The 20,073-nt window shown below is 33.5% G+C and overlaps 1 protein-coding gene across 1 annotated transcript in view; it reads right to left on the reverse strand.

Annotated features, from left to right (window-relative positions):
* LOC128166346 (apolipophorins-like) overlaps window positions 1-19,761 on the reverse strand; it is a 38,391-nt gene extending 18,630 nt beyond the window's left edge. The window contains exons 1-11 of the mRNA XM_052831449.1: window positions 19,695-19,761; window positions 19,342-19,398; window positions 11,507-11,667; window positions 4,971-5,219; window positions 4,628-4,780; window positions 1,854-2,052; window positions 1,406-1,661; window positions 980-1,145; window positions 593-760; window positions 356-505; window positions 87-230 (exon numbers count right to left, since the gene is read on the reverse strand). Of these exons, the coding sequence (XP_052687409.1) occupies window positions 87-230; window positions 356-505; window positions 593-760; window positions 980-1,145; window positions 1,406-1,661; window positions 1,854-2,052; window positions 4,628-4,780; window positions 4,971-5,219; window positions 11,507-11,667; window positions 19,342-19,398; window positions 19,695-19,749 (1,758 nt within the window). The 5' untranslated portion in view covers window positions 19,750-19,761. The remainder of the gene's footprint in view (window positions 1-86; window positions 231-355; window positions 506-592; window positions 761-979; window positions 1,146-1,405; window positions 1,662-1,853; window positions 2,053-4,627; window positions 4,781-4,970; window positions 5,220-11,506; window positions 11,668-19,341; window positions 19,399-19,694) is intronic.
* Between the last annotated feature and the right edge of the window lie 312 nt (window positions 19,762-20,073).

The raw sequence follows: 20,073 nt of genomic DNA on the forward strand, positions 1-20,073 counted from the left end.
AAATCTTTATCATAAAGAAATTATTTTCTTATATCCTAAAAGATTTAGGATGTAATCATTAAAAAATTATTAATTTAAGAGCTTACTTGGTTTACTTCCTCTGACATAAGAGTCTCCTTGATTTGCTGGAGAATGTTGTCAGTAGGACATTTCATGACTTGGAGGTAAGCAGCTAAACGCAGCTCAGAGTCTTCATCAGTGTTACGAAACAGAGCTATCAGGTTGTTTCTCTATACAACAAACAAAATAACACAAACTAGCATAAATTATTTTCTAGTAGTTAATATCTGGTAATTTATAGCATAAAAACTTTGAAAATTTTGTGAGCATTGATAGTAATTAAAGCTTTTCTTACATCAGCAGCACAGGGCATTCTACGGTAGGCTTCCACAGCAGCCACTCTTATTCCCATGGCATTATTCTTCCTTGAAAAACACTTTTCCAGTACTGGAATCATTGTCTGAGTCTGCTCAATGTTTCCAATGGCTCTCAGGGTCAAGATTACCTACAAAAATCAGGGCATGAAGATTCTTATGTTATGCCACTAAATTATTTTCATGCTAGGAGGCTTATTGATGTTACATTACAGTACCTTCTCTTCATTGGCGCCATTGCAGTCATTGCCTAGATTGGCTGTCATTTTGTTGAGGATATCAGAAATGTCACTGTCTTGTTCACAAGACTGTTTCTGGCAGTAGGTGTGCATCAGGGTGGACATTGGGAGCAAAATCTTGGTGCCATGAACAGTGTTCATCATTTTCTATTGACAAATCAAAAAAAGGTAATTACAGGCCCTTTGTAAACAAAATGGAACTAAAAGACTCTATTTGCAAGTTACCAGTGGTCATTCAATAGTCATAAAGTGAAAGTATTTTAACATTTTTGATAGGTAAAGTTCTTTAAGAAGGATATGAAAGAATATAATGTCAAGATGTTGAAATCATTGTATTCTGGTATTAAATAATCATTTAGAACTTACAGCAATTTCTGTCAGCATGTCTTTGGTTGGGTGTTGGATGAAGGAGAGGGAGACCAACCAAGACTCAGTGAGGGCACCAGTCACATCGTTGTTCATGATGAGCTGGGTTATCTGTCTGACTGCTGCTCCTGTTCCAACCATTGGAATGGCATCCATGTAGAATTTCCTGGAGTATCGGAAAATTCAAATCATGTTGAGAACAGATCCCAATAAAAACATTTTAACAAGGTTATAAATATTGGTTGTTGCCTTTATAGTAGTGTTTTCCATCAGCGACAGTAATTGAATTATGAAACTTCAGGGTACAAAAAAATCTGTAAACAAGTCTTGAGGCTTAGATCAATTCCTGTCTTTGATAAAAGAGATAAGAGTATTGCAAAAATTTCAAGAAAGAGGTCTTCAAAGGAAAAAAAAACTATTGCTAACTTGGTTCTCTGCATGTTGTTTGGGCAGTAAGAGGTAGCTTTCACATCTTCAAAGATTTCAGCCATTGATGTGGCATCCAGCTTTTTCATGAGCATGACAAGCTGGGCGAAGAGATCAGGGGTCTCTGGGCGGATGCCATTCTCTGTTGTTAGACACAGGGCCTTCAGTTTGTCCTGAACTTGTTTCTTGGAGGTGGTGATTGCTTTTTCTCCATGAACCTGGGTGAACAAGAGGGTGTCTCTTCTGCTGACCTCTGCTGTAAAAAAAACAACAACATATTATTCAAATATTTAAGATGTCATTTCTTCTTATAAACATATGCTTGGAACTTAATTTTAAAAGATTGTGTTAATTGATGCCATTGAATACTGATGAATTCAAGGTACAAACATTATCTAGGAAAGTTGCTCTTCTTATGATTCTAATTTTTTTTAAAAATCAGTCATACCCATTTTAGTTGTGGTTCCGGTGGACTTGGACACAAAGGCCAGTTTCTGTGTGACCTCTGTCATGGCACCACTGTCTCCTTGGGAGAAGGGTTTGAACAGATGAACCTCATGACACAGAACGCTGTACATGTGACCATCTTTAGAAATCTTCTGCTCACATTCATGGCTGCTGTTCATGATGGGAAGGGACTGAAGACTCTACAAGATTAAAATTTTACATTTACAAAAGGTATTCCACTGTGGGATGTTTTCTTGATCAGATCAAGGGTATTCTTGTAAACAACAGAGGCTTGTTCAGCATAGTGGGTGCTTGCTATAGAGATCGCCAAAATTTGAGTTACAGGTATAGGAAATTAAGGCAATGCTTGTGAATACCCGCTCTACTGGAAAAGCCTCTGGTTTGTGTCAGCAAAATTAGTACTGTATTCCTTATTTTATGCAAGTAATTAAATCAGCAATTGTGCTGTTTTGTATCAAATTGCAAAAATAAGAAATCATGAGCACCAAACTGTTGTTGTAATTACATACATTAAACAACTGTCAGAAAAATTAGAGCTAGATATTTTTTTTAATTTGTGAGGGATGCTTCTCACAGTTTTAAGTGGAAACTAATTCCTCACTTTTTATTAGCTCACCTGAGCTGAAAGCACAAGTGAGCTATTCTGATCACATTTTGTCCGTCGCCCGTCTGTCCGTCCGTCTGTATGTCTGTAAACTTTTCACATTTTGAACTTCTTCTCTAAAACCACTTAACCAAATTCAACCAAATTTGACTCAAAGGATTCTTATGGAAAGATGAATATAAATTGCAGAAATGAAAGAAAAATGTTCATTGAAAGCGGAGAAAACCTCAAAACTCTAAAAGAAAAAAAAAGGGGGGTGCATTTTTAAAAATCTTCTTCTCAAGAACTACTGAGGCAAATTCAACGTAATTTAGCATGAATAATTCTTATGGGAAGGAGTTATTGCGAAAATAATAAGAAAGAAAAGGCGTGTTTCAAGCAATTTATAGCATCCATGAGTCTTGGTAAAATGGGTAGGCATGACCGGGCCTGGACAAAACAAAAGATTGACAGTTATTAATCTGCCAATCTCATAAAAATTTCAAGATATTTACTGACCAGTATATTTGTATTCGCTGTAAATATTGCTGCAAAATAATGCGTAATTGGAATTGACGATTGCCGATCTGCCCCGGCTTTTATTTTGCCCCGGCCCGGGTTTGCTTACCCATTTTACCAAGACTCGTATTTCATAATTCTAAAACGGGGTTCTTTGTTTAAAGCAGCCATGACACTATATGATAAACGGGTCGATATGATGAATTTGTTTGTTGTGCAACAGTTCGTGTACGAAGGGAATCTTTGAAACATGCAACATACATTGGTGCCGATTTTGTGAAGTAAATTGAGGCTAGATATTTCAATGCGTTTACAGTTTTCACATATGACGGTGGTGTTAGCTTGTTGTGATTTTCGTTTCGTTTTTATTTATGCTTTGCGTTAACCTGGGAACTGTCACTTGTATTTCCTGATTTTTACGTATCAGTTTACTGTTTACCTGCGCAAATTAAGCAACATCTAATGTATTAAGAAAGAACTAAAATGCAACTCATTCAGGCTATCGGTAATTCGGTATCATCTTTTGCGTAATGGTAGAATAATGCAATATGTATTGTTGAGATGCACTCGGCATTTTCTCGAGTTTATTCAAAATTTTGAGCTCATCTTGCTTATTATTCTACGATTGACGCTGAAATTTTGGTTCACTTGATCATTAGAAATTCTATATGAATTAGAGTATGTTAAATACTTGTACACAAAAAAATTAAAAATGGTATGCTGTATATAACTACTCTCTGGGGCCCCCTCTTTATGCAATGAATACCGGTAATGTGAAATGTGAGTAAATAAAAACGACATCGTTAAAACAGTTTCCATAGTTCTGACACATTTCTGTTGCGGGGATAAAAGAATTTTCGCTATTCCTGGTTTGTAGCCATTTGTTATTTTTGAATAAAAGGAAAATAATGGGTGGGTCATAGTAAATTAGAGTGATGTGCCTGTCAATACGGTAAAATTGATTTTTATAGCTCTTTAACATGTCACGTGACAACAATTTTTATTCCAGTGTATTCATCAATCAGGTGTGAGTAAAGTTATAAAAGTCACGAGTTTACGCGAGGTAAACAACAGTCATTTAATTATAATGGAGAAGACAAATTAAATTGTTGAATATTTTTAATTTGAGAAATTGAGCACATTGAGGTGCAATTTTCTTCTTCACATATATACATATTGTATTTTTTTGATAAAATACAATAACTATTATATTTTTTAAAAAATACAGTAACTAGTAAGTAGTTGAGGAAAAAATGTACCTATATGCTCTCATATATTTTGATCGCTTTATTAAGTGGTGGAGGGGGCAGAACTAAAATACAGGGAATTAGAAGTTATATAACAGTTTACCCCTACCAAATATTTAGTTCTATATCTTGCGTAGGATTTTCTTATTCTGTGTAAAAACAGTATTTCATGAAGGTACAATGACAAAGATTACGTGTATGCAAAAATAAGTGTAAAATTCGAATACTTTACAATATTTATTTTTTTGTTATTCTACCGAGGGTCATATGGCATAATATCTGTTGCTCAGGTGAGCAATGTGGCCCCATGGGCCTCTTGTTTGTAACAGTGATAGAAATACTCAAGATCACTAAGATTTGACTATTGATGCCTAGAGCCTAGTAGTGGCAATGATCAATACTTACAGAGGGGACCTCATTCAGGATGTATCCCATGGAGGTGTCGAATCCATGGCGATTAACACAGGTGTTGATGTCCTTAGACTTTACAATGGACACTGACCTCCATTCCTCCTGTTTCAGATTGTACTTTGTTCTGCATTTTCCAGCCACATCAGTCTGTTATAGAGAAATCATAGAAGGATTTTTAAACACTACCAAGTTGTCATTTGTTTATTATACATTGGTACACATAAAGCTGTTATCTCTAAAATGAAAGCTTAGATTAAAAAAAGCTAAGATAAAAGCTAAAAAGAAAGCTTAGATAAAACAAGAACTACATGAAGAAGAAACACTGCCTAATAATCACCTCTACAAGGTTTTGTTCTGTTTTGAATGTGTCCATAGTGTTTTGGAGTGAGGACAAGATACCCTTTTTGATATTGAGCACCCAAGCACTCTCCTCAGGTAGGGGACATAACTCCTCCATGATACCATCTTGGAAAGAAAAGCGCAGAGGGTGTTGCTCCAGAGCCGTCTTGAATTCGTTGGACTGAGTGTCTGTCAACAGTCTCTTGTAGTAGTTAGGGTCTGATCCAGACAACACAGCATCCTCTATCTATAGAAAAAATTGCAAGAGCCCTAATTGTTAGCACTGAATTTAAATGTAATAAACTTGAATCTTAAGGTAATTTGATTAAGCATTATTTACCACCGGTCTATTAATTTCACACAAGCGCATATCATTTAGCGAAGATTGGGTAGCACTGATTTTTCTAGATAATATACTCCCAACAAACTTAAAATATTTGGTTTCCTCATTTGCATTTCAAGTGCATTAAGTTTTGGCTTAGGTTATCACAATTTAAATTTTTACATGGATACTTAATACTTTTTAAAAAAGTATAGTTCTCAAATTCCATATTGGTCTTTCGTTTCCAACGGAAGACGTAATTGTTATTGCTTTGTTTCTTTTCCCCAATTATTATTTTTTTTCTTTAACGTTTTTTCAAAAACGCTTCAGTCGATTTTCTTGAAACTTTCAGATCTTATTCGGCACAAGATCTTATTCGGCACAATTTCTTTTTTTAGATATTGGGATTTTCATTTCAAAACATATGTTCATATATGACATAATAGGTGATTGGTGCATTTGTAGAAACATATAACTAGGGTTTAATTAATATTCAAGGGTATCAATTTTCGTGAAAAAATTAAAAATCACATTTTAAAGGGTACATAAGTTCGAGGTCAATGACCATATTGATACAAAATATTCATAGAAATTGCACTTCAATTAACATTAAATTTCGTGGATTAACTTAACAACGAAATCCACGAAAATTAGTATTCAACGAATATTGATGAAACCACAGTACATAATCTTTAAGCTATTTTTACTTATTAGTACAATTTTGTATATTTCATATGAAGTGAAACTGAGAGAGAGAGAGAGAGAGAGAGAGAGGTTATGCAGGTGGATTACTATACATGTATAGACTACTAGACGTTGACCCGTGCGTGCACGGGTTGACATTGCATATGATATCGGGCATTTATAAAATAGATACATCGAAACACCGTATATTGTTGACATTTGCATAACCAAACTTCAAGCCTCCAATAATGCTATTAATTTCACTACACTCTGCTGAGTTGGAATAGTTTAACTGTGTCTTGGGAAAGGTCTTCACCACAGTTAAAATGCCTCCCATATACCCGTAATGTAGCAGAAAATTGCAGAATCCAAAACGATTTTGGAGAAAAAATTAATAAAGCTGCATTTGAAAATAACAGTCAAATTGTTCACAACAAACTATTTTGAAGCTGTAAATACTTTTCTTCGATAATTCTATAATTGCAGAATTCAACATTTTACACACCATGTTTACATTCGAAACTCTCGGGATTTTTTAAAATAGTAAATGCATTGTGTTAGAGTTATCTCCTGTATTTTCTTTGATGAACAGAAAAATTTTCAATGAAAATCAACATGCCTTTGTTTTATCGTTTCCAAGATTATCTATGCAAATGTGATATTGTGGAAGCATAAAATAAAGAGCCTCCCGTGATAAAGCGTGAATGTATTGCGCATGCGCAAGATTGTAAAATCCAAAAAATTCAGATGATTTCCGGAATTTTTTGAGGAATTTTCGTTGATTATTAATTTACGAAGCTTGATTGAGAAAAAATAAAAACAAATTGGTAATCTTCAAGTACCAATGATGTTAAAAATATTAAAAACAAAAAACAGTACTCTTCCGATTTATCGGTATTAAAGCTCAAAAATTCGAGTCCATTATATTAATATAGTAGTTTAGATAGATACTATATTGAGGGCAATTGAAATGATATGAAGGTTCACAGAGATAAAAAACACAGAAAACTTTATTTTGTCTATATAACTACAATTTTTCACAAATATTCTGCCATTGGCTTTCATATTCCTTATATTTACATCTTTTCAAAGCAGATATTTTTCAGTTAAAATTCTTTCTGTAAAGACCTTTTTCACAGCATGTATATTTGGTATTTAGCACAAAATTTATAAGAAATTTATCGGTCAATTTTTTGGTCGTCACTTCCGGTCCCGAGATATTAAAGATTATGCTTGTTCATAATTTTTCTCCAAAAATATTAAAGATAGAAATTTCAAATTTCCAGGGATGGCAAAGAGTCTATTGTCGCAGTGTCTCTCGCATATCCAAACATCCGCCGTCACTTCCGGTCGTCACCAGAAGGAAACAAAAAAACAAATTTTTCAACTTTTTTTTTTAATTTTTTTTTATTATTTGATGAAGATGCTTTCATACCTTCTAATAAATAATATGAAATTTGTTTTAAAATCGATTCACGCATTCTCGAGAATTTTGGCTCCAAATACCCGAAGCGAGAGTCCGCATAGCTCAGTCGGCTGCATGACTTTGATGCCGGTGATGCTATGAGCGTCTGAAATTAGATAGTCATGCAGCCAAAGCACCCCTACAATTCGATAGCATTAGAGCTCGCCGGGTTGTTTTGCCAGCATCAAAGAAATGCCGCCATCTTGATGACTGTACGCACACAACATTTAGCGACTGCGGGTAGGAAATAACCGTTCTCCTAGCAAAATGCCCATGTTTCAACTGTGTCTTGACAATCCGAGAACATGTTTGCATGTCCTGCTACATTACAGATATATGTGTAGAAAAGCTATTACATACTATTGTTTGACTGGCACGTACTTGCCTAAGGTTAAAAAAAGTGACTTTTACTTATCATCAGTATCGGGTCATCCCGGTAGTATCAATGTGGCTCGCGGGGTTGCTTATGTCACAATAGAATTCGACGTTAAAAGAGAACACTTTGTATACAAAGAGCAGCTACATGTAAATTACAAATAATATGTTTTACGATGTGACCGTTGGGGCGAGCGCAGAAGGAACCAAACATCTCTCATCATTGTTAAATGCAACGTTAACCCGTGGACTTGCCCCAACCTAAAAACTTTGGCTTTGTCTCAAAAACTTTTATCACCGCAAGGAACCCGAAGTTATCAAACATTTATTCTAATTGTCCATTTTAGGCTAATACACTTAAACAAACTACCACTGAGCATAAATTAAATGTAAAACAGACTTATTAAAATATGTTGAATCAAAGCCGTTTGATTTTTTTTTATAAAAAGACAATCATGTTTTATCATCCTTTACTTTTTAATAACGATAATTAAAATCAGTAAACAATAAATTGCTGGTCCCATTTTGTTCCTTGTTGTTATTTTCCTCTGTATCATCAATTCCTTTATAATTTTGTTAATTTTTGTAAGCTATATATGCGTTGTAGACATTTTTAAAATAATTTTTTGTCACCTACCTTACGAATGCAATTTTACAACTAGATCAATATAACAGTCAATTAAGTATGGAACTTGCATGTGTATTTAATAAGCAAAAAAAAAATGATCAAAACAAAACTAATCAGCCGAAGAGTCACCATTAAGGGTGTTGTTTACTCAGGGTTTGAGTACTCAAATTCAGAGTCGTGTGTACTAATTTTGATTCACATGTGGACTATTACTATGATGCACATGCAGAGATTCCATTTTTATATGCTCATACAGATTCATGCACACATGCTTAATTTATGTGTATTGTTACATGTATGTAAGTTTACATGTGAATCTAAAGATATACACTGTTTTGGCGCAAGTCTTGATAATTGCATTTTCCTATTTAATGTTTGTCTGTCAAAAATTGCAATTAATCAAATAATAATTAGCTTGTGTGCACCTATATCTGCATGATTTGAGTGCAAATTTGTACACTCAAAAGTTGCATTAATTGTATATTGGGTACATTTAGAAAATTGATTTTAACAGTTTTAAAATATCTTGTAGGCGTTATCATGCCAAAACGCAAACATCCTGTGGAGGCAAGTGAAGGTACTAGAGCAAAACATAAACCTCAGGCTGAACCAATCGATTACCAAAGACTTGCGCAAGAAATTGTTAAATTGCAAAAACCCAACTCTGATGCATCAAGCAGAACAGTGGTACCCCTAGAAAATGCTGCATCTGCTACATATGCAAACACCGTCAATGAGTTACCTGCACCAACGACTGCTTCTTCGTCTATGCAAGATAACCCTATATTGTCAGTTATATTGTCAACTTTTAGAAAACACAGGTGAGCCAGTAGGCACAAACAAAGGTTTCTTCAATTCTGGTAATCTTCTCTCTGTAACAGAAGGTATTCCTCTTGGTGCGACAATACCACAAAAGATAAAGGCAAAAATTTGGTCAAATGAATTTTTTGATGTAAAAGTATTAATGTCGCACCAAGATGAAGAACCTCTTAGGTTGTGCATTACTCCAGGGGTCATTAATGTGCAGCAAAGTTTAAAATCAAAAACCCCCATGTTCATCAGTCAGTGGACTGATGCCTTTCTTATCTTTATTAAGGAAGGAGTCTTCTTGTTATCAAACATACTTCTTATAATAAGAAATTCATGGAATTTTGACAGAGTCAAACGGATCATATTACAAATTGATTCTATCAGTTTTATCAAATTTGACCTTTTTTTCTCATAAGAGCAGGTCAAGGTCACTACCTTTTTCCTCAACGTAAAGGATGATAAAAACAAGTGTAGCTCCTTGTAGTTCTGTAGTAATTTATTTAAGATATGAAGATTCTATTCTTCAATGAAATGATAGAATATTAGAATGTGTATCAGCTTATACTACTAAATTCGAATAACTATTTATACTAAAACTGATATTGCTTAGCCCGCATTTCCTCTAATTTTCTTAAATTATGAGGGAATTTTTATTATTTTTTCATGCTTCCAATAATAAGATGATGAAGAACCTCTTAGGTTGTGCATTACTCCAGGGGTCATTAATGTGCAGCAAAGTTTAAAATCAAAAACCCCCATGTTCATCAGTCAGAAACACCCATCAGAAACTCCCCATTTATTAAAATACATGAGCTTTATTAGAGAAATGCAAAGACTACATGGGGATGTTGCTTGGAGAACATATGACGAATCTTTCAGAAAGCTAAGGGAGTCTTTGGCTGTAGATTGGCAAAAACCTATTGAAGAATTAAGAGGTAAATGTATTGCTATGTCCAACATTTGCAGTGAAAAATCTTACTAGTATTATATTGACTTTGTTGGTTTGAACCCTGCTCTATACAAGGGTCCCAGCTTCAGGATAGGGGCAGACACTCATGCAGCAAATTTGGGTTAATATTCTGGAAACTGCATTCAATAAATGGGAAGATGAAAATCTGATGCTATTCGCAGATACATACGTTTGTCAAGCTTTACATTGTAAATATGTATAGCAAATGCTATGTATATATACTTTTCTTGGAAGATTTTCACAGTTCAGAAGTTAACTGCTGTGTATTATAATTGTATCTGATACGCATTGTTTGTGTTTTTAATTCAATGTATAGATTAGTTGTATGTCAAAATTCAGTTCTCATCACAATTCCCTATCATCTGTCTTATATTGGACATTATTCAAAGTGTGATTCATGTATATCATTTATCTATACTATGTGCATGATGTGGTTACACATAACATAACACAGGTCAGAAGTAAACTGATGTGTTTATGTGCTGTATAGTTTTTTAACCATTGTTTCTGTTGTTTGATTTTGTCATTTGAGTAACATGTGCCTACTGGTTCATCTGAAAATGTTTGATTACATGTATATCTGTCTTTAAAACTTGTTTGATAGTATAACAACTTTTAACATGTATATTAGGCAACTGTTATATTAACACAGGGCGGAAGTCAACTGATGTGTTTATACTTGCAAGGTTAAAAATAAGATGTTCCTAGCTAGTGGTATTCAAATTTTTAACTGGTTTGGTTATAGACAATCTGTGCCTTCATGATATATTAATATTTATATCTCCATAAAAGGCAGGGGTTGGTCATTGCCAATGCCATATGTGTTGTATGTACTGCCATCTTTCATATTGTTGACTACCATGTCTGGCTAGTCCACTTTGTGTGGTGTCTTTTTGTGCAAACCTGCTGTTTGCTTTTGGTGGCTGTTTTTTTTCAACAATATTTTTGTTGCATGTATATTTGGTACATGTTGATAATGTATACATCTTTGTTTAATATGGGGGAGGTCATTTGCTCACATTCAATGTCTGGTAATCGGTATTATGACTGTTTGAAGACCTTCCCTTATTGCCTAATTTTTCTTATTAGCAAAAACAAATGGCAGTACATACACACAACCATGTTTTATATTTTTCTATCAATCCTAGACAGATCAACAATATTACATAATAATAATTATGTTACGAGTTCCGATTATACTTCTTAAGAAATACAATGTAGTACATGTATTATTAAAATTTTTCCTTTTAAATTGTAGAGAAATTATTAAAATACAATACCTTAAGGGCCAGTTCACACTTGGAGAGAACTTCAACAAGAGCTGTAGCTGTGAATTTGAGTCCCGATTGTTCCTTGTTTCCGCCATTAATACTGGTCTTTGTTTCTCCTTCGTAGGTAAATCTGTAGGTTTCTCCGATCTTGTATCCAAATTTACTCTTTTCTGGATGTGGAATGATACATGTGAGTGGAAATCATATGTAATATTGATGATGAAATGACGATTAATAAAAACAATCCTTAAATCAAAGTACTGAAAAGCGCTAAGCCGGGAAGAAAGTGTTTAAAATATATCGATTGATATGAAAATATATGTAAAGAATCATATTGTTCGTTATGAGAACAATGCACTTGCTCAAGAATTCTGAAATGATGTTGAATTTGGATATGCCTCAGTTATAGAATGCATAATTATTTTTAATGATTAATGCATGCTGTCGTGTTACAGTGAAAACAAAATGCTGATGCCTTTTTTAAAAAATCATAATAAAAGCATTTCACAATAAATGTAAGTGTATCTTTATTTTTGAAGTATAGAATGATTTATCTATTTGACTTTAAAGTCAAAATTTCCAATTTACAATATAACAATCTGTTTAAAGCATCATGTTTAAAAAGATAAAGTTTGATTTTATAACGATACCAATATTATTGCAAAATAAAAAGCCAAAAAGTTTTGACAAAAGTAAGATAATACTAATCGCATTACAGATCTGCCTTGCAGGGAAAGCTACTTATTCTTCAAAATATAAGCTTTGGTAATCGAACAATATTTCCAGCCTTTTTTTACAATACACCATGCAAAGATAATGTATTAATATCAACTTTTAGTATACTTTCGACGTTATCAAGCAATATTAAATTGGCAAGAAGTTTCATTTCATATGTATCAATATAAAAGGTACAGTTATCACATAATACGCGAATTCATTTTATATCTAATAATTATATTTAATTCATAGCAAAGTTGAATCTTACTCATCACTTTCAGTTTTTACTGTTACTACCTTAAAGTGTTTTTATTAACTGCGTAATTTTTCCATACTGCACATAAAATAAATCATTAAAAAAAACCATATTTGCAAATTAAACGAGGTTGGCTGGTATCACTTTATAAAGATTATTACATACATTTACTGTAGTATTTCAAGTAACTCGACAGTTATATATTTTTTTATAAGTTATAATCAAATCATTGGTTTTGGATAATTATAAAATTACATATCAATGCAAATTGATAGAAAAATATTCCTGAAATATTGCATAGAGAAAACGAAGCCTAAAATAATGTTAATAACAAGTTGCTGTCCTTTAAAAAAGGACTACAATACGTGGACCATTTTATGTGTTTCCAACGAAAACGTGAAAGCCTTATAATAAGATTATCAGAGATTCCACCGACTCTAGCCTCCTTCTTTTAACCACTAAATTTGTACGTTGTTTACGTATACATGTATGTATAGCCCTGACTTTTTATTTCAGAATTAAAAGGCTTCATACCTCCTAAATAATCACGATCTATCTATTAATGAAGTTTGCATGCATAGTATCAGGCATTCGGTGAATTCTACTATTTGCTCACAAATTACGATTCGCACTACTTTGTTAACTATGCAGGGACAGCTTTGTGTAAATTCATATTTTAATGCATTTTTCTTGAGATTTAAACTTTTATACAGTAACATAATTATTCAATCATACTTAAATGCTTAATAAATTTTAATAGGGAAGTAATAAATTTTAATAGGGAAGTACTCTAGCCTCGCGTACTATAAAATTAAAGGTAAGTTACATGTGTATTTGGAAAACAACAATACATTGCAAATTATACTATTTGATGCATGTTAGTTTCGGCATAACATTAACTTATTTCATAATATTGACAGTTCATATCACATGCCGATCATTTCTTTAAAAGGAATACTTTGTTTCTGTACTGTTCACCGACAACTTTACAATTACAGCGCCTTTGAACTTATATAAGTGTGCATATGGAACGGAATCCCGATCCCGATTCAGATAAACGTGTGCTAGCCTGGTTCCCTAAACTACCCATTACGCACAGTAACCAGGTTAGCTCATGCGCAGGTTGCATTTTCCCCATAGCATCCGGTTTAACCTCGCTTATATATTTTCTGCGTGGACCTCAGGGTCCACGCAAAAAGCAGTACAAATTATCATGGAAAAGGTGACAATCGAAAACTTTTTTGTATAAAAATTCTGCATTTTCATATAAAACATGGTGTTCGTAACTGTGACATATTACACTTAAAAACACCGAAAACCTATTGATATTGTAGAATTATTCCAATTAAATGCATATAACATCCATACTTTCTCTCGAAATAAATCATCATGATATGGCTTTGGGAGCACCCGTATATGATATATAACAAGTTGCTGTCCTTTAAAAAAGGACTACAATACGTGGACCTTTTGCATGTGTTTCCAACGAAAACGTGAAAGCCTTAAAATTATCAGAGATTCCACAGAATCCAGCCCTCTGCTTTTAACCACTTGTACGTTGTATTGCGTATACATGCATGTATAGCCCTGACTTTTTATCTCAGAATTTAAAGGATTCATACTTCTAATATAATTATGATTTATCTATGAATGAAGTTTACATGTATGGTATCAGGCATTCGGTGAATTCTGCTATTTGTACACACATTACGATTCGCTTTACTTTATTAACTTTACAGTGACAGCTTTGTGTAAATTAAAAAAATTCATATTTTGATGCATTTTTCTTGAGATTTAAACTTTTATAGTGACATAATTATTCAATCATACTTAAATTATTAAAAAATTTAATCGGGAAGTTCTCTAGCCTCGCCTACTATAAATGTAAAGTTAAGTTACATGTGTATTCGGAAAACAACAAAACATTGCAAATTATGCTATTTGATGCATGTTGTAGTTTCGGCATAACATTAACTTATTTCATAATACTGATAGTTCATATCACATGCCAATCATTTCTTTAAAAGGAATACCTTGTCTGTACCGTTTACCGACAAATTTACAATTACAGCGCCTTTGAAATTATATGTGTCATATGGCAAGGAATCCCGATCCCGATTCAGAAAAACTTGTGCTAGCCTGGTTCCCTGAGCTACCCATTACGCACAGGAACCAGGCTAGATCATGCGCAGGCTGAATTTTCCCCATAGCATCCGGTTTAACCTCGCTTATATATTTTCTGCGTGGACCTCAGGGTCCACGCAATAATGACATTAAATGAAACATCATTAATTTAATTTTGGAAGAACAAATGCATCTGCATGCAGGATAACTTGAAGATAATTAAATTGTTATGATATTTCCAGAGTACGACTTCTCCAGGGTACGTTTTTTCCAGCAACCGCCAGTAGGTGGCGGTATATAGGAAATGCGAAAACGAAAGTGGAAGTAGGTTAAGAAATCTGGCGACAAAAAAGCCCTACAGCTTTGCTCAGCGCTTCAAAAAAAACGCATTCTTTCTTTTTATTTCCAATTGATTAAAATATCTGTACCCTTTTTTGAGCTATTTATTTTCAGTTCAAAAAATTTAAAAATCTTCGATAAATAGATTGGACTGATATAAGATTATTGAGTAAATCTTAATCGTGTAATTAATACTGCCTGAAATAAGTTTGAAGAAGACATTTACCAGGGTTATTGGACGCACTCAATTGTACTTAACATTCGAAACCTCCAGCTCGAGGTTGGCGACAAATTTCTTAGTAAGAATGATATTTCTTTGGATTTCTTTGGATATTTTAGGAATCATTTTATTCGCTTTTTGAAAGCACGCTGTAACAAAGTCAGGGATTTTCTTTATTTGATTTCTGACTAATTAAAGACATATCTGACTTTGATGTCATGTTAATGCTTACTTTACTGTCCAAGCTTTAAAGGGGCATGGTCACGATTTTGGTCAAAAATTATTTTTCCGGTTTTTATTTTTACAATGCTTCAGAAAGGCATTTTTAATAGGCAACCGAAATTTGAGTGTCATTTGTTGAGTTATAAGCGAGTTACAGAGCCTGAAATTCTTCGCTATGTAAACAAAGCGTTTGTTTACATTTTGAACGTTGAAGTAAAAATTCCAGTTTTAAACCTAAAACGAATGTGTTAAACGTTAGGAACTGCTTATCTATGCTTAAAATAAAAAAAGATAGATAAATAAGCTGGAAAAAGGTTTTTTACTGGTATATTGAACCTATGTAAACAAGAACAGGGCACGAGCCTTTTTTACATGACAGAGAATTGTGAGCCCTGTATCTTGCTTATAACTCAACAAATGACTCTCAAATTTTATTTGATCATTAGAAATGCATTGTAAATAATAAAAACATAAAAATAGAATTTGACCAAAATCGTGAACATGCCCCTATAAGATAGGAATATACCATAGTTTAAAGGTTTCTTTTTTAATTTAAGATTTGCGATTAGTGAAGTGACATTTTTATAACTAATATGTATCAATTACAAAACGTATTTTTTTTTAGATATTGCTGCGGTATTTAACAGGGTTTTTTTCTTTTTTATTTATATGAATGCAATTATCCATTTAGTGGCATATATCGGTTGGTGCAAAGAATTAGCTTTAGGGAGGAAAATGCAGAAGGGTAGTGGAAGTCCCAGTATGGCCTACCCAGACCAAGTATACAACTTCTCATGGATGTCTTTCGCATAATTCGAAATTACCAGAATTGGCGGAAATTGTCCAATTCAGAGATGAATCATTCAATAACGGCAGTATGCAACCGTCTTTAACAAATTCACAAACTTCTGTGTTGCAAGAGGTATTAATGTATTTTAACTAAATGTAAATTATGTATAAGAATTCTTATTACTATGTGTAAGAAAAAAAATAATTAACGGTGTATGAATACTGATAAAAAACCATTGTCATGTTTTTAAAGATTGGTGGTATTGATGTGTAGGAAAACACAATTGGTCTTGAGATTTTTGAGATTATTTTCAGTTAAGACCTACAATATCTTTCTACAATGGGTTTTGGAATGTGAATGTTGCTTTTGAGTACATTAGGAAATACAAATAGCAATGAATCAGCTAACATTGAAAACCGCGACCGCTTCATTATTTGTACTCATTTTTTCCCAAAGAGTACTATCCATAAATACCGGTATGTATTTGACGAAAAACAGTGTTGATGATTCAATATAATTATATGAGTTTTATTTAGATGAAATTAAGTAATCCTATGGTATTCCGTTAGGGCCACTCGCACCTTCGCAATTTCGTCTATATGGCGAAGATGCGAGAGTTGGAAGTTGCGAAGACAAGAGTGCGAAGCAAAGAAGCGACACTACTATCACTCCGTCGCATTTGCAACTTTGCATTCTCGCCTTCGCAATTTGGCCTTCCCCTTTTTATGTGTGCCGAGTTCTCTATCGTTTAAATATAAATGGCATCTGCTGCAACAGACGAACTTTTGATAAAATATTTCCAACAAGAAATGTCTATTATCACCCCTGTGAATGTTATTGTCATTTAAATTTTAGACCACGTGGTTTTATTTGACCCTGTCAGTGTCATCGTGTCTCGTGTTTATATTCTTTTCAAAGAATCTACTCTAGGTACGTGTAATCAAATATAAAATATAAACCTTTATTGATTTTAAACTTTATCTTCATTAATTGGTGGATAAAATGAGTTATAGAAATAAATGTGACAATAAAAAAATAGTTTTTTCCTGTTGTTGCATCAACTAGGGATTATTTTCGATCCGCGCCTGACCTAGTAATATCATCAATAGTGAAACAGACTATACTACTTCGTGCAGAATGTTCCATGAAAATGGCTCGATACACACATCACACAATCGATATACAAAACATACTCCCATTCTGATTTTTTTTTAAAAGCATGGTATTGCACACCACAAGCATCAAACATGGCTATGATTTTTTCAACCACGTGGTTGAACACGAACGATAACTCTGTTCTGAATATCATCGTTTGATTTAAATAACTGCCAGATAATGAAATAAGACATACATCTTAATAGATTATCGTGTTTTAACATAAATCAAAGTAGGATATAATATGAGAAACGACCAGTACTTACGTATTTTGAGAATATAATCCGAAAACTTATATTTCCGCTCGAAATTTCACAGGAACTGAATAAATCTCGGGGAAGTCTTGTGAACTTTCATTCGAGCACCTCTAAATTTATTGCATACTTAACAACGATAAAGAAAACATTCCGAACACATTCGAAGGGATGTTATAATGAAATTTAAATACAGTGTTTACACCACGGTATTGAATGAAGGGTGCAGACTGATCAATTGCAAGAGTCAGGAATTACATTTTATATGGAGTACATAATGATTGGGCTTAGTCAGCACTGGTAAATAAACCCAATAAAAAATTAATGAACATTCTAGCGATATTCGTACCAATAACATCCAAAAGCATTCGGAAAACTTCGGGCGAGTACGGTACCCATATCAAATTATATGTAATCGACTGAGATTTGTTAAATGCATGAGAGAGAGAGAGAGAGAGAGAGAGAGAGAGAGAGAGAGAGAGAGGCAAAGAGTGCAAAGGCAAAGAGCGATAAAAGTATCGCCCCTTTGACTTCGCAAAATTTTACTTTCGCTTTCGCAACTTCGCATCTTCGTCCTAAAGGCGAAATTTGCAAAGGTGCGAGTGACCCCAACGTTGATATAATGCTCTGTCGTTATCGTTAAAATGACAGATATCCTACGGACCGCGGCTGCTAAATTGCATGAAAATGGGACGAATTCTTATTGTGACCTGAACATAGCCTTGTCACGTTAAAATTATTCTTTCTAGCCCCAACGGAACACCATACGATCCAGACCTAATTTTGAAATTTATACATGACTTTAGAAAATTTTTCTTGTTGAAGAAAATTTATGGTCTTTATATGGGTATTTGAACGTACAGAATTGATCAGCAATAGTTGTGAGAAAGTTTTGTAACGTTTTCCAAACGTCACAAACAAACAAAAACACTATCACTCAAAAGTCTTGCGTTTGGCTGGCTAATATCAAATATTAGGAAATTCTCGGCATATAGCACCAGAGCTGCTTCCATTAGTTTCATGCAAATTTTTTGTAACAAGTTTGCTTCTAGCGATCAGTTTAAAATTGTGACAACTTTGCCGCATATTCAAACTCTGAATGCACTTAAGATCTCATTTGTGTGAACAGCAACTTTGTCCGCAAATTCAGATTATGTATGACAACGAGATCCCTGCAAACTGTTTGCAACAAGTTTGCAGAGAAAATACTAATACAATGAGCAACCTTTAAAATATATCAGAATAATGTATAGTCATTTATCTTTAAATAGGAAAAGTCTGATGCAGGTAGCAAGATACATTTTCAATTAAATGAGCTTGAAAATTAATTATTTAAGGCCATCGATTCGATATTCGATTCATTCCAGTTATTTTAATTTGGTTTAATTATAAGTGTACATGTTTTCGTATATATAGCAGGAATATAATGCGTAGAAATTAAAGTTTTCCGAAAACTAGTATAAGGAAAAGGTCAGTTTATTCACCAAAGAACTGAACAAAAGTTTGCACCTTCAGGTAAATGCGTCAAAATGCTTTGGACCGACGTCTTACGATACATCAACTTAAAAAAGACACCTCAGCCCAAAGAAAATTATATGTTTAGACACACCTTTTATTCGAATATTACATAAATATACGCATAATATGTTAATGCATGGTTAGTCTGGTCATGCAAAGCATTATTAGTGACATTGTGATTGGCTGAAGTCGACCTCTTAATATTAGAAAGAAAGAGACAGACAGGCATATTGCTTTTTAGAACCTTACCCGTGCATTGGATAGCGCATGATGTCTGAGCTAACACTTTAAAATTCTTTACTGGACCTGTATGAGTAAAACAAAATCATCAGAAAGCACTAATAGAAACATAATTTATTATATTTCATCACTCACGAGTACATGAACAATGATATAATTTCTTATTAATTTAACGACAACAACAAATTGAGAATGGTTATATCAGGTTGTTGCAATATTTAAAAGAGGGTGTTATGTATTAAAGTGTATGTGATATGAATAATAATAATGATTGATGAACATAATGAGAGAAAAAAGATAGAGTAGAAAAATAATAAAATTAAAATAATACAAGGCTGGAATGAATGATGCATGCTACATACCCGCTAACAAAACCGCTGCTAGAGACAACAGGATTAAAAATAAATGATAAAACATGTTGTCGCTTCGAGCGACCGCAAGTTGTCTGATTAAAACAGTATGTGATTTACTGTATATTAAGGTCTTTTGTTACAAAGTCCATAAGTTCATCAGTTATCTAATAGTCATAGAATTGCGCAGCCAATGGTTAGATAGATATCATAGTTAGATATAACATTTAATAAAAGTTAAACTTGGATTAGTTTACATTTCGTCTTAAACTGGTATTCAGTCGACACCTTTCTCCCGTTTATATTAATCAGCTTGTGGGATGACTATTTATGATACGTTATGGTGAAACTTCAGTTTTGCTTTTAACCTAGTATTTTCTGTTTAACAGTC

This window comes from Crassostrea angulata, chromosome 10, assembly GCF_025612915.1.
Source record: "Crassostrea angulata isolate pt1a10 chromosome 10, ASM2561291v2, whole genome shotgun sequence".
NCBI lineage: Eukaryota > Metazoa > Mollusca > Bivalvia > Ostreida > Ostreidae > Magallana > Magallana angulata.